This window comes from Oncorhynchus masou, unplaced genomic scaffold (genome assembly GCF_036934945.1).
Source record: "Oncorhynchus masou masou isolate Uvic2021 unplaced genomic scaffold, UVic_Omas_1.1 unplaced_scaffold_1561, whole genome shotgun sequence".
NCBI lineage: Eukaryota > Metazoa > Chordata > Actinopteri > Salmoniformes > Salmonidae > Oncorhynchus > Oncorhynchus masou.
This window is the reverse complement of record NW_027005669.1, coordinates 121,695-137,278: the sequence shown is the minus strand read 5'-3', so window position 1 is coordinate 137,278 and position 15,584 is coordinate 121,695. Positions and strand designations below refer to the sequence as shown.

The 15,584-nt window shown below is 42.0% G+C and overlaps 2 protein-coding genes across 3 annotated transcripts; both read left to right on the top strand.

Moving 5' to 3' along the window:
• Positions 1-504: 504 nt before the first annotated feature.
• On the top strand, positions 505-5,949 carry LOC135531248 (zinc finger protein 91-like). 2 transcript variants are annotated; one of them, XM_064959375.1, is made up of 3 exons: positions 505-563; positions 783-1,120; positions 1,367-5,949. In XM_064959375.1, exons 2-3 carry the CDS (start codon positions 832-834, stop codon positions 5,947-5,949), a joined length of 4,872 nt encoding a protein of 1,623 aa, XP_064815447.1. In that variant the 5' UTR covers positions 505-563; positions 783-831. The 2 variants fall into 2 exon arrangements, with proteins under 2 accessions (XP_064815447.1, XP_064815446.1); XM_064959374.1 differs by having other exon boundaries at positions 783-5,949.
• A 20-nt stretch (positions 5,950-5,969) lies between these two features.
• LOC135531249 (zinc finger protein 420-like) lies at positions 5,970-10,029 on the top strand. The gene has a single exon (XM_064959376.1). It carries the CDS (start codon positions 6,353-6,355, stop codon positions 9,041-9,043), a length of 2,691 nt encoding a protein of 896 aa, XP_064815448.1. The 5' UTR covers positions 5,970-6,352; the 3' UTR covers positions 9,044-10,029.
• Positions 10,030-15,584: the final 5,555 nt, after the last annotated feature.

The window sequence follows — 15,584 nt, the reverse complement described above, 5'->3', positions numbered from 1 at the left end:
AGCTTTTGGGTTGTTTCTGGATATTGCCATCTTACTACTGCTCTTAGCTGGTAGATCTCTCTAGTAAAGACTGACGGTGTAGCCTAATACCCCTTTCTCTACCGTGCCAACCAAGATTGTACTTTGCTGGCTTAGATATTTTCTTTTCACATTGTACTTTCCAGCACAGTTCCAACAACTATGGTGGATGCATAATCAGGCAAAGTACAGCTTGGGTACAGGGCTCCACAAATGCTTCTAAATTGACTACCCAACCTCTACCAAGGAAAATGTCTGCAAACTGGGAAAATAAACAGTGCCTATACTGAGCCAGGGGAGTTTGTGAATTTGAAATCCTTTTGTATTTCGACTCATGAACCTCTGCAAGCTCTGTTCCAATGACATTGGCCCATTCAGAAATGGTTAAATGTAATGACGTCCTGACTTGGTGTTACTTTCTATCAACATAAAAAAGTTTGAAGACCAATTTTGATGACCTTTTCTGTTTTATTTTCTAGCTTCATGGGTAAATGTAGCCTTACCCACATCAACCTGGACCCCATACACACATGCTAAAGCTGTTGGTGAGTATTTGGTCCAATTGTTTTGCATGCAGAGACAAACGTGACAAATGTAGCCTAACGAATGTAGACTTTTGCCTTAATCTTGATATGGTGTACTCTCCTTGTACAGCTAACATTTGATCACCAATACCCACTTCTACCAAGGTATTTTAATGAACTGTATGTGGTATCAGTGTGTGCAATATTCAATATCTGTCATGTATATGTATTCTCTTTCAGGATTGGGTTTTGGAAAACAGTGTTCCCAGGTCACCTGTGGAGGTCGAGCATGGCTCAAGGATTTAACACTTGTTTTCGGAACCTTCCGCCATTGTCATCGGATTCAAGGACTTTGAATGTGCCTTTGGATTCTGAAGATAGTTTGGCGCACCACCTTGAAAGCCTCATTGAACATAATGACCTTTCCAACACCGTGGTTTCACCGGAAAACATTTCCTCAGACTTGAACTTGAGTTCAAACTTTTTCTCAAATTCCAATACTAGTTCTGATTTTGTACAACAGAAATACTATGATGACGTCGTTTGGCAAGATGAGGGTCAACCAGTACATCATGAAGGTCAGTTTAATCATACAAGCAACAGCCTCTTTGCCTCAGCTAGAGCAGCCAGTTCAAGTAATTGCCTCTCAACTTCAGGTGCAGACCTAAACCCCCCTGATCTTAAACAAGAATGTGACTTATTGAACCCTTCCATTCCAGAGGACTACTCAGATGTTAGTAGCTGCTCAGAGTCCAATGTTGACAGGAAAGGGCCTTTTTGTGAAATGTTAAAACATGGTTCAAATGATTCTCCACTGGTTGCAGATGACGAGAAGGAAAATGAATGTGCATGGAAGAGCCCAAAGACCAACACAGGTTCCCCAGAAAGCATGTCTACAACAGAGAGTGAGGTAGAGGAAGATCAAGATGAACCACCAGAGAAGGAAAAGGAGACATTCATGATGCAAGAGAATAAATACTCAGAGACCTCCGGTGCTCCAGAAAGCCTATCTGTTTCAGAGGACGAGGGAGAAAAGGATCATCTGGATGGAGAAGCACATGAGAAAGATGAGACTTGCATGGAGCAAGATGATCAACACACAGACACTCCCTCAGGTGGTGAAAAAAGTTTGACTGCCTCAGTGAATGAGAGAAAAGAGGAACTGGATGATGAAGCACAGAATGCGGAAGAGGGATGCATGGAGGAAGAGGATCGGTACTCAAATGTCAGTAACCTAGAGGGCCAAAATGAAGGAACCATCATTAGTGAGAGCTTTAAAGAGGAAGAGCATTCATTATCCCAAGGAACTGTGGACTCGCAGGGTATCGATGCATCCAATGCTCAAGATTCTGCTCACAAGCTGAATGATAATACCTGTGCCTTTGAATATCAGGATTCAGTTAAGGATAATGACTCTTTAAATGTTGCTGGTCAAGAAAATGGCAAAAGTTCCTCTGTCATTTGTGGATTAGGCCTAGGGGGTAGCAATCAAACGTTTGAGTCTTGTTTGGAATTCCCTGAAAATCAATCGCTGAAAACTAGATTTCAGGAGATTGTTGGTAGTGGCACTCAAACTACAAACTCAACCTATGAAGAAAGTGCAAGTGATTCCCTTCGTGGAAGTGAAGGGAAAGAGGATCACAGTAGCTTTGATTTTTTGGAGCGTTGTTTAGGTCTGAACAACTTTGGAATTGAACAGAAGTCCTGTATTGAAAATGAGTGGCTAAGACCTATCGATGAGTCAAATGTATCGTCTTGTTTGGAAGAGGACCAGGCATCCCAACAGAACCTAATGCGCCAAATCGAGCCACCAGACCTTGTGAGAGCTGGTCTTGAAAACACAAGAAAGACATTTCATAAAGTATTCACAGCAGATGATGAGCAAGAACCCCCAGTGCTAAGTGAATGCTATGGTGAACCATTGTCAAGAGAAGATTGTATGGGTGACACCGAGGGTAATCAGGAAAGGGGGGAGACCGGGTCTATTGATTCAACTGAGTTGAACCAGGAGGGAGGAGATTCAACTATTGATAACATTGAAGACGAGAGGGATTTTGAGGACCAAGCAACTCAGTTGAAATCCTCGCTGTATATGAGGAAATGCATGCACCCTATTGTACTGCTCAGGAACTCTGAACTAAAAAATGACACAGGTGGGGCTTATCAGTGTGCAGCATGCCAACAGGCTACACAAAGTATAGACCATCTAATTGAGCACCACCATTGTAACCACTCTGAGAACAAATTACATTTCTGTCAGACCTGTGGTACTTACATGACATGTGATTCACTAGCCAAGAAACATCAGTGTGGTATTATTGATGAAAATGCACAACTCTCTTCTAATATGAAACCCCAGAAGAGAAAATCAACCGGGCATGCTTTTCACAAATGTAGATACTGCACACATACATTTTACAGACTCTGTGATTACAACAAGCATGTGCAGAGGCACTCGGGTAGAACTGAACATAAGTGTCATAGGTGTGGCTGTAACTTTTCACAATGTCGTAGTCTGAACAGACATTTACGTGAAAAGAAATGCCAGCGTCGAAGTTCACAAGTTCCTGTTAAACAGATTCAAACAACCCCACGTATCAGCATTTACAAAAAGGGAACTGTACATCCATATGTCCTCCCACCAAACAGCCCCTATGCCAATCTTCCAGATTGTTTTGTGAAACTGGTGGACATTTGCAAGGAGCATGTTTGTCGTCTTTGTGGGAAAAGCTTTGCAAGCAGTGCAAAACTCTACAAGCATGGATACAATGTACATCATACAAAAACCAGGTCATATAAGGTTCGGCCTAAGTGTCAGAACACATACAGATCATATAAGTGTCAGAAATGCCTGATGACATTCAATTATTCAAGCAATTTTAGCAGGCACAAGAAAAGATGCAAAGGAGCTGAAATGAATGAGAAATTCAAGTGCCCTCTTTGCCCACGCCTTTTCAAATATTCCTACAACCGGTCCCACCATTTGCGTGAGCAGTGCATTAAAGACTTTACACAGGGAATCTCAGGGAAAGTTGACATGAAATTTCAATGCCCCTTCTGCACCACCACCTTTACTAATGCTTCTAACCGACATAGACACATACGACTGGTGTGCCTCAAGGAATATATACACAATGAGACTTCAAGGACCAAAGCTGAACGCCAGGAAAACATGGCCCAGAAAGAAACACAAAAGCCGCCACTGAAAACAGCACTGAATCAAAATGAGCCGGGTCTCAAATGCAACTACTGTCCGGCCATTTTTGCTCATTCTTCTGGAAAGTACAGACACATGAGGAAACATAAGTTGTTTGAAAACACTGGAAAAAAGATCAAGTTCGGGTATACAAACATAATTCCAATTTCTAACAAGTCCAAGGCTAGTATTGAGGAGCCCAAAGACGGTCCACTCTCCAGTGAAGCCAGCAGCCAGCCCTTTTCCTGTATCTTCTGTGGAAAATGGTTCAATACTTCATATTCCCTGAAGAAACACATCTGTAGTATGCACATGGGTGACAAACCATATCGCTGCCTGGAATGTGGAAAACGTTTTGGGAAAGAAATCCATCTTGTTGCTCACAAAAAAGTGCACCAGCGAAGGATACAGTGTACTGTTTGCAAGAAGATACTTCCTACCATTGGGGACTTGATTCAACACAGGCAATCTCACATCAAAAAGGGCATGCTTCAGTGTCCAGACTGCCCATCGCAGTTCCAGTACCCAGTGTATCTTCTTCGACATATGGCATCACATCACAAACTTCAGCAAGAGCAGCCACTCAAAGAGAAAAAACAGAGGCACCCCTCAAAACTTGAGCCGCTTGGGTCCTTGCCACCAGTCAAAGAGCAGGAAGAGGGAGAAAAGTTGGGGTGCCCCATATGCCCAGAGGTCTTTCACAGTGGCACAGAACTGAGTAGTCACTGCCTAAACCATGCATCGGAGTCCTCTTCAAGTCAGTGTCCGTTTTGTAAACGCCTCTTCTCTTCCCGCACATCTTTGGTGCGTCATATACGCATTCATACAGGAGAGAAACCATTTTCTTGTCAGAGTTGTGGAGAATCTTTTAGTCGAAAAGAATATCTCCAGTTGCACCAAGAAAAGTGTCCAGGTCCACAAAGCAAACAAGAACTGCCCACTATCAAAGAAAGTGAAGATGTCTCATCGAAATCTTTGGTGACAAGAACAAGGAAAGTATACAAATGTTCATACTGTCCTCGGGAATTTGAAAAATTGCCCCGTTTATTACTGCACCACAATGGCCACATGCAAAATACAGTAACCCCCTGTCCAAAATGTGGTAAATGTTACAGACAAAGGCGCAAGTTACATGAAAGACTTTGCAATGGCTCAAACATAAAATCTATAGAGCCAGTGAGCACTGTCTGGCATCCTTGTAGGAATTGTGGGAGGAAGTTTTCAAGAGATTATAATCGAGATGTCCATGAGAGGATTTGCAACGCTGTAAAGCCCTTGCAAAAAAACACCAGCAATTCTGGCAACTCAAACATGCATCCTTGCAGGAATTGTGGAAAGTACTTTACAAGGAGTGATAATCGGAATTTCCATGAGAAGACTTGCAACTCTGCCAAGCCCTTGCAAAAAAACACCATAGAAATTAGGACCAGTAGCAGGGACAAGTTGCAGCACAAATGCCCCCACTGTCCAAGCAAGTTCAAGTACAGAAGTTTTCTCCTGAGACATATTGGGTCACACACTGGAGAAAAATCATATCCATGCATGCACTGTGGTCACAGCTATGGAATCCAATCACGATGCTTACAGCATGAAGCTTTCTGTGATGGTGTTAATAGACAAAAGCCACCAAGCGCCAGCCTTAGTGAATATAAGTGCAATATCTGCACAAAAATCTTCATGAAATCCCGAAACTTAAGGCGGCACATCCTAACGCACACAGAGGTAAAGCCATATCGCTGTAAAGCCTGTGACAGCTGTTTCTCCAGACATGATCATCTAAAACTGCACCAGAGTCGCTGCAAAGGGAAAAGACGACGTTTAGAGGTTCGCATTGCCAAAGTTAGTCTTGCAGATGTTGGAAGGGGCTGGCAAAATAACCTGAACATTACCGATTCAGGAAAGCAACAAGGGTTTGACTGCAACATATGTTCAAAGATCTTCCCCTCTCACAGCATTATGTCCCGACATATTGCCATGTCGCATGCTATAAGAACCGTCAGTTCATTTACTCACGAAAAATCACTGAAGAGACACATTGGTGCATGTCAAAGATTTTACGCAAAAACAAAGCTTTCAGAAAAGCTAAATGTTACAAGCCCACCATCTAGAGAGACAAACAGACTTCTACAGAGGATCCAGCTGCAATATAAAGACAAACGCAAATTCAAATGTACCTTTTGCCTCGCCTTTTCAAAAGTGGTGAGCAATTGAGGGTGCACACCCGCTTGCATACAGGGGAGAAACCTTTTGGATGTTCTAATTGTGGTGAAAGATTTATCCGTAGGGACTACCTGCAGCGCCATTTGAACAGGTGCAAAGGGGAACCTCTTGACAGAGTGCTTTGTGACAGATGTGGCGACGTATTTTCGCAAGACGAACTCGAGAACCATCAACTAACATGTGTTGTCAAGTGTAAATCACCTGCCCGTAGTCGAACTGAGTCCACTACTCGCAGTCCCCCAAAAGGGTTCTCCTGTGCTAATTGCAGTGCCCGCTTCCTGCTGTTCTCACAGCTCCAGCAACACTTTCTCAACACGCATAGAGACACTCCTGCAAATCAGGCTTCACCTCTAGAGGAGCAGTTGTCTAGCATGGTGAACATAAAGAGGAGCCTATGGATGAAGGATATGGTGACACTTGGCAGAATAGTGATAACAATCTCATGCTTGATCAAGACGGTGATCCAAACGATATGAACAAACCCATTAAATGTCCACAGTGCAACTTGCACTTTGGAAATAAGGGTGGATTTTCCAGACACATGCGTACACATTTAGGAGAGTACCCATTCAACTGCAAGAAATGCAATAAAGGCTTTTGGAACAAAAACTTATGTCGGAAACATGTAAGGAAATGTAGACTTTTAAAGGTCACGAAGGAAGAAGTTAACACGGACTCTGTAATTACTTCAGAGCTGGATCCCACTCTTAAAGAGACTGTCCTAGTCTTCGACCAAGGTTACAAAACAACAGGCACTGGGGTTTTGCAGACTAATTTCTCCTGCAAAGATGACTTGAAGGATTTAACACTGCAGAATTCCTCTGGAAATCAAGGCAAAGGAAGATCTTCCCATGATAGAAGACATAGTGGTCAACAAGTCCCAGGCAACAAGTACCAGTGCTCAGAGTGTGATAGAAGTTTCACAGATGGGCTTCTGCTCATCAGCCATTTAGAGGACCATGGGCGGGAGGAGCTAGAAAGAAAAAAGAAATTCTGCCAGCCTTGTGGTAAGACGTTTGCTAATCCTTCAGACCTAGCAAGGCATATGAGAGGCCACTGGAATGAGAAGATCTTTTCTTGCCCACAATGTCCACAGACTTTTCCCTGTCCTTCTGACCTTGACATCCATAGAACTTGTCATGACTCAAATAGACCATTTGTCTGCAAAGAGTGTCAACAAAGGTTTTGGACTAGTCAATCTTTAGAAAACCATCAAAGCCAAGCTCATTCAAAAGAACTAATTCATACATGCCATGTCTGTAACAAGAACTATTCAATCAGAAGTTCACTTGTTAAACATATTAGGATGAAGCATCAAACCCAGAAGAACATGGATGTTGTTATCCACGTGAAGGAAAAGGAGACTGCAGTGCCAGAGAAATTTGACATGGACGTTGATGTGGATGGAGGAAGTAATGCAAGTAATGATGAAGATGAAAATGATGCTAATGAAGACAATGACTCTGACTCTGCTGACTACTTCCCCTGCCATGTCTGTGGGAAAACGTTCACCACATCAGAAAGCCTTGAGGATCACCAACGCTGTCACCTCGGTGAAAAACCTCATGAGTGTGCAGAATGTGGCAAATGTTTTTTCCAGGCAGGGCAACTGCAACAGCACCTTCGGAGCCACAAGTCTGAGTATCAGTGTCAAATATGTGGCAGAGGCTTTGTCTCACTCTTTGCCTTACGCAAACACAAGCATACTCATGGAAAGAGCCGTCAACACCGTTGCTCCAAGTGCCCGCTCAGCTTCACAGGGCCCTCGCAGCTGGCAGAGCACATGGGCACCCACCGTGATGACAATTTCCCTTGTGATATATGTGATCGCACATTCTCCTGCAAGATGAGTCGGGCAGAGCACCGGAAAATCCACACTGAGACAGAGGATGTTCCACCAGAGAGGACTGCATCCCCCTCTCATACAGCCTCTTCCTCTACAATGAAACACCTTCAATATCGTTGTGGGGTTTGTAATGAACGTTTCAAAGAACCAGAACAACTGTCTGAGCATGGGTGCCTGGCTGCCAGAGAGCGACCTTATTCATGCCATGAATGTAATAAGCATTTCTTGCAAGCGTCTCACTTAAATAAGCATGAGCTCAGTCACTACCAAATACCACAATCATACGTGTATCGGTGCAATCAATGCCACATGAGTTTCAACTACCGTCACAATTTTGTCAGTCATTTAAATGAACACGGTGACGATGAGGCTGCAGCAGAAGCTCTGAAAGGAGGCTCAGTGACAAATGCTTGGGAAACTGTTTCAGAGAAGAGAACCATTTACAAATGCCCAATTTGCCCTCACAGGTTTGCTCATGCCATAGAATTGGCAAGTCACCTTTCAATACACTCAGAGAACACATTTGCTTGCAGTGTTTGCAAGTTGACATTTCCCAACAAAAGCAAGCTTGAAGAACATGAGCGGAGCCATCTGACTGCTGCAACACAATACGAGTGCACTGAGTGTGGTCAGAGCTTCTTGGGTAGTGATTTCCCCCAGCACCACTGTGCACGTCGGCAACATGCTGTTATAGACCATGAACGCCCACATCTGTCTAATAGACAGTCAATGGAGGAAGAGCTGGATGTTGGGGGGGACTTCTTTAATTGTACTGTCTGCTTAATGCGATTCTCTTCTCGCGGTAGTCTCCAGCAGCATCTAAACAAAGAGCATCACAATGAACGGCCATTCAAGTGCCAGTCTTGTGGAAAGACCTTTGCTCTGAAGAGATATCTCAGAGACCATGAGCGAAGACAACATAAGTTTGGCACTGAACGAGCCCATCCGACATACAAAGCCACAGACAGTGAGAGCCAGTACAAGTGCTCAGTTTGCCCCAAAACATTAACCTCGGCACACGACCTGTCATTGCATATGAAAGTGCACACCGAACAGGAATCTGGAGGAGACCACCGTTGTGACATGTGCTACAAATCATTCAGTCGACTGTCTCTTCTCAGGCAGCATCAAGAAAGTCATGTTGGGCAAGTTGTATATGAATGCACAGAGTGTGACAAAGCGTTTGCTTTCCCACATCTTCTAGAGGAACATCAAATGTCTCATGCTGCTGGACCATAAGTATTTTTCCCACCCTCAAAAACCTCCCACTTAACTAAATGTAAAAAGACAAGTTGGACAATGGACATAGAAAAGACCTCCTGCCTCACTGATTGATTGTGTTCAATTATCCAATGAACTCAGTCATGTCATAGAAGTTTTCTTTTTCTGGTGCTGTTTGCAGTCAACAAGCAATTTTATGTTCACACTTCCATCTTAATCGTTTAAAGTTTTTGATTGGCTCACAAGATGCTTAACTGTATTTTTACCCCATGTCTTCTCAAATGTTTGGCCTACAACCTGGTTCATGGAAAGGTTTAGATTATATTTACAGATTTCCTCCTATTTTAACATTTTATATCCGGTCAGAACTGCAGTTCATTGATACAATTACCTTTCCATAGAGCACTAATTTGTAATAACCTCCATGTTCAATTGTATATAGTTGTTTAAATGTCTTATGTGCCCTGAATGCAATTATATGTTTCAGTTCACATTACACAAAGTGAAATGTAAGCTTTTGACAATGGAATACATTCCTGACTCTGAAGAAGTGGAATGGGCTGTCATTGACAGTTTTAGGAATCCATATTGACCAGTTTCAATTCTTTTTTTTTTGCTTGCTAATCCATTACTCTGCCTAACCTTCTAAACATATTATCACTTAGACTTTAATAATGACGTGGGATACTTTTAGCCATGTATGATCCATGTAGCTCTTATAAACATTTGAAAACTTTCCAAATCTAAAACCACAGCGTTGTATATTATGTAAATATTACATGATCGTAAACCATTTAAGTATTTGACATGAAATTGACCATTGTTGTAAGCTATTCATTTTCCCTGTGTTAAACATTCTATCATTCATTCAAATGCCTTAAATATGTGTTTTGGATGTAGTAGTTCAAGGGCAACATTTGTTGACATTTTTTCCTTATTGGGTGTTACTTTTGTATGAATGGTGTTTCAATCAAAAGACAAACAAAATAAACCAGTCAACTGGTCATCTGTTGTTGGATTCTTATTGATAACTTTATTTTTAACTGAGTGTATGATTTGTCTTTTTGATTATAAAGTAAGAGGATCTTGAAACTGTAGTTGTCACAAGCAAAATAATGTTTGCTCATGCATTGGTTATATATATTTTTTAGATTTTACACTACATCTTTTGGAAATTTTGAACGGGTAAAATCAATTATTTTTTATTTCAACTTTATTTAACCAGGTAGGCAAGTTGAGAACAAGTTGTCATTTAAAATTGTGAGCTGGCAAATTGTGCCATGCCCATGCTACATACACTGAGTATACAAAACGATAAGGAACACCTTCCTAATATTTCGTTGCACCCCCTTGCCCTCAGAACAGCCTCAATTTGTCGGGGCATGGACTACAAGGTGTCAAAAGCGTTCCACAGGGATGCTGGCCAATGTTTATGTCAATGCTTCCCATAGTTGTGAAGTTGGCTGGATGTCCTTTGGGTGGTGGACCATTTGAATGTTTTTTATATAATTTGAATGTTTATTTAATTAAATAAATAAAAAAAAGAAAATAAGAGTCTATATACATTGTGTGCAAAAGGCATGAGGAGGTAGGCAAATAATTACAATTTTGCAGATTAACATTGGAGTGATAAATTATCAAATGGTCATGTGCAGGTAGAGATATTGATGTGCAAATGAGCAGAAAAGTAAATGAATATAAACAGTATGGAGATGAGGTAGGTAAAATTGGGTGGGCTATTTACCGATAAGACTATGTACAGCTGCAGTGATCAGTTAGCTGCTCAGATAGCAGATGTTTGAAGTTGCTGAGGGAGGGAGATAAGTCTCCAACTTTTTCTTCCAGAGAACTGGAAGGAAAGGCGGCCCAATGAGGTGTTGGCTTTAGGGATGATCAGTGAGATACACTTGCTGGAGCGCGTGCTATGGGTGGGTGTTGCCATCGTGACCAGTGAACTGAGATAAGGCGGAGCTTTACCTAGCGTGGACTTGTAGATGACCTGGAACCAGTGGGTCTGGCGACGAATATGTAGCGAGGGCCAGCCGACGAGAGCATACAAGTTGCAGTGGTGGGTGGCATAAGGTGCTTTAGTGACAAAACGGATGGCACTGTGATAAACTGCATCCAGTTTGCTGAGTAGAGTGTTGGAAGCTATTTTGTAGATGACGTCGCCGAAGTCGAGGATCGGTAGGATAGTCAGTTTTACTAGGGTAAGTTTGGCGGCGTGAGAGAAGGAGGCTTTGTTGCGGAATAGAAAGCCGACTCTAGATTTGATTTTCGATTGGAGATGTTTGATATGAGTCTGGAAGGAGAGTTTACAGTCTAGCCAGACACCTAGGTACTTATAGATGTCCACATATTCAGGATCGGAACCATCCAGGGTGGTGATACTAGTCAGGCGTGCAGGTGCAGGCAGCGAACGGTTGAAAAGCATACATTTGGTTTTACTAGCGTTTAAGAGCAGTTGGAGGCCACGGAAGGAGTGTTGTATGGCATTGAAGCTTGTTTGGAGGTTAGATAGCACAGTGTCCAAGGACGGGCCGGAAGTATATAGAAGGGTGTCGTCTGCGTAGAGGTGGATCAGGGAATCGCCTACAGCAAGAGCAACATCATTGATATATACAGAGAAAAGAGTCTGCCCGAGAATTGAACCCTGTGGCACCCCCATAGAGACTGCCAGAGGACCGGACAGCATGCCCTCCAATTTGACACACTGCACTCTGTCTGCAAAGTAGTTGGTGAACCAGGCAAGGCAGTCACCAGAAAAACCAAGGCTACTGAGTCTGCCGATAAGAATATGGTGATTGACAGAGTCGAAAGCCTTGGCAAGGTCGATGAAGACGGCTGCACAGTACTGTCTTATCGATGGCCGTTATGATATCGTTTAGTACCTTGAGCGTGGCTGAGGTGCACCCGTGACCGGCTCGGAAACCAGATTGCACAGCGGAGAGGGTACAGTGTGATTCGAGATGGTCAGTGACCTGTTTGTTGACTTGGCTTTCAAGACCTTAGATAGGCAGGGCAGGATGGATATAGGTCTGTAACAGTTTGGGTCCAGGGTGTCTCCCCCTTTGAAGAGGGGGATGACTGCGGCAGCTTTCCAATCTATGGGGATCTCAGATGATATGAAAGAGAGGTTGAACAGGCTGGTAATAGGGGTTGCGACAATGGCGGCGGATAGTTTCAGAAATAGAGGGTCCAGATTGCCAAGCCCAGCTGATTTGTACGGGTCCAGGTCCTGCTATCTGGATTTGGGTAAATGAGAACCTGGAGAGGCTTGAGCGAGTAGCTGCGGGGGGGGGAGCTGTTGGCCGAGGTTGGAGTAGCCAGGCGGAAGACATGGCCAGCCGTTGAGAAATGCTTGTTGAAGTTTTCGATAATCATGGATTTATCGGTAGTGACCGAGTTACCTAGCCTCAGTGCAGTGGGCAGCTGGGAGGAGGTGCTCTTGTTCTCCATGGACTTCAGTGTCTAATCAGTGATTTTGACAAAGGTTGTGTTTGTAACATATTCAAACAGTTAATGGGGCAATTGGCAGTTGCTACATACATTTTTGGATTAATGATACAGTGCCCTCAAAGTATTTATACTCCTTGACTTATTCCACATTTTTTTGTTACAACCTGAATTAGAGGTCGGCCGATTTAGTCGGAATGGCCGATTTCAAGTTTTCAAATCAATCGGAAATTGGTAGTTTGGGCGCCGATTAAAAAAAAAATATATATATATATTTTGTACCTTTTAACTAGGCAAGTCATTTAAGAACACATTCTTATTTTCAATGACGGCCTAGGAACGGTGGGTTAACTGCCTTGTTCAGGGGCAGAACGACAGATTTACCTTGTCAGCTCGGGGGATCCAATCTTACAACCTTACAGGTAACTAGTCCAACGCAATAAGGACCTGCCTCTCTCTCGTTGCTAGCATTAAACTTATCTTATAAAAAACAAACATAATCACTAGTTAACTACACATGGTTGATGATATTACTAGATATTATCTAGCGTGTCCTGCGTTGCATATAATCTGACTGAGCATACAAGTATAGGTATCTGACTGAGCGGTGGTAGGCAGAAGCAGGTGTGTAAACATTCATTCAAACAGCACATTCGTTCGTTTTGCCAGCAGCTCTTCGTTGTGCGCCAAGCATTGCGCTGTTTATGACTTCAAGCATATCAACTCCCGAGACGAGGCTGGTGTAACCGAAGTGAAATGGCTAGCTAGTTAGTACGCGCTAATAGCTTTTTTAACGTCACTCGCTCTGAGCCTTCTAGTAGTTGTTCACCTTGCTCTGCATGGGTAACACTGCTTCGATGGTGGCTGTGGTCGTTGTGTTGCTGGTTCGAGCCCAGGGAGGAGCGAGGAGAGGGACGGAAGCTATACTGTTACACTGGCAATACTAAAGTGCCTATAAGAACATCCAATAGTCAAAGGTTAATGAAATACAAATGGTATAGAGGGAAATAGTCCTATAATTCCTATAATAACTACAACCTAAACTTCTCACCTGGGAATATTGAAGACTCATGTTAAAAGGAACCACCAGCTTTCATATGTTCTCATGTTCTGAGCAAGGAACTGAAACGTTAGCTTTCTTACATAGCACATGTTGCACTTTTACTTTCTTCTCCAACACTTTGTTTTTGCATTATTTAAACCAAATTGAACATGTTTCATTATTTACTTGAGGCTCTATTGATTTTATTAATGTATTATATTAATTTAAAATAAGTGTTCATTCAGTATTGTTGTAATTGTCATTATTACAAATACATTTTTTTTCTATTTTTTGTTTGTTTAAATCGGCCGATTAACCTGTCTGGCCCACCCGGGACGCAACCGCACCCCCTGCCAACAATAAATGCAAATGCGCTACGCCAAATGCTAATAGCACTCGTTAAAACTCAAACGTTCATTAAAATTCACATGCAGGGTACTCAATTCAAGCTACACTCGTTGTGAATCTAGCCAACAAGTCAGATTTGTAAAATGCTTTTCGGCGACAGCATGAGTAGCTATTATCTGAGCAGGCAACACGCCGAAATACCAGAAGGGGACGTAAACAAAGGAATTAGCGTAGCCGGCACTACACAAAACGCAGAAATAAAATATAAAACATTCATTACCTTTGACGAGATTCTTTGTTGGCACTCCTATATGTCCCATAAACATCACAATTGGGTACTTTTCTTCCTCGATTAAATCGGTCCTTGTGTACCCAAAATGTCCCTTTATGAAGACCATCAGATCCAGGAAAAATACATTTTTTAAACGCAACGTTATTTTTTAAAATTAAAAAAGTTGCCTATAAACTTTGACAAAACACTTCAAACTACTTCTGTAATCCAACTTTAGGTATTACTAAACGTTAATAAACGATCAAAATGATCACTGAGCGATCTGTATTCAATAGGCACAAGTTTGCGAAACGTAGTCAACTTTTCCGGTTCCATTGTTTACAGCTGTGGACTTGACAACCGGATGTGGCTATTACTCAGATGACCAACGATTTAGTTGAATCGAAATCACAACACTGGTGACATCGTGTGGAAGCTATAGGAACTGTATTCTCAGCCTTAAGTATTTTTCCTTCCAATAGATGGACTGGCGGATTGATTTTTTCTCAGTCGATTTAGTGACCAAGTTTTCTGGCGATTTTGACCACGGAACTCGTTCTGTTATAGTCACAGACACCATTGAACCAGTTCTAGAAGCTTCAGAGTGTTTTCTATGCACACATACTAATCATATACTATATTCCTGGCATGAGTAGCAGGACGTTGAAATTTTTAACAGAATGTTGAAAAAAGTAGCCCGATCTCAAAGAGGTTAATTGGTATCAGCTTTTTTGGTCCTCCAATAATGGGTATCTGTGTTGAAAAATCATAATCGGTCGACCTCTAGCCTGAATTCAAAATGGGTTAAATGTATACATTTTGTCACCTATAATGACAGTGAAAACATGTTTTTAGAAATGTTTGGCAGTTTCTTGAAAATGAAATACAGATCTCATTTACATACAGTTGCAGTCGTAAGTTTACATACACCTAAGCCAAATACATTTAAACTAAATTCCTGACATTTACAGTGCCTTGCAAAAGTAATAATTTTGTAAATAAAGTAAAAAATAAAAGTAAATAATTTTGCACGCCCAATTTTTCAGTTTTTGATTTGTTAAAAAAGTTTGAAATGTCCAATAAATGTCGTTCCACTTCATGATTGTGTCCCACTTGTTGTTGATTCTTCACAAAAAAATACAGTTTTATATCTTTATGTTTGAAGCCTGAAATGTGGCAAAAGGTCGCAAAGTTCAAGGGGGCCGAATACTTTCGCAAGGCACTGTAATCCTAGTAAACATTCCCTGTCTTAGGTCAGTTAGGATCGCCACTTTATTTTAACAATGAGAAATGTCAGAATAATAGTAGAGAATTATTTATTTCAGCTTTTATTTATTTCATCATTCCCAGTGGGTCAGAAGTTTACATACACTCAATTAGTATTTGGTAGCATTGCCTTTAAATTGTTTAACTTGGGTCAAACTTTTTGGGTAGCCTTCCAC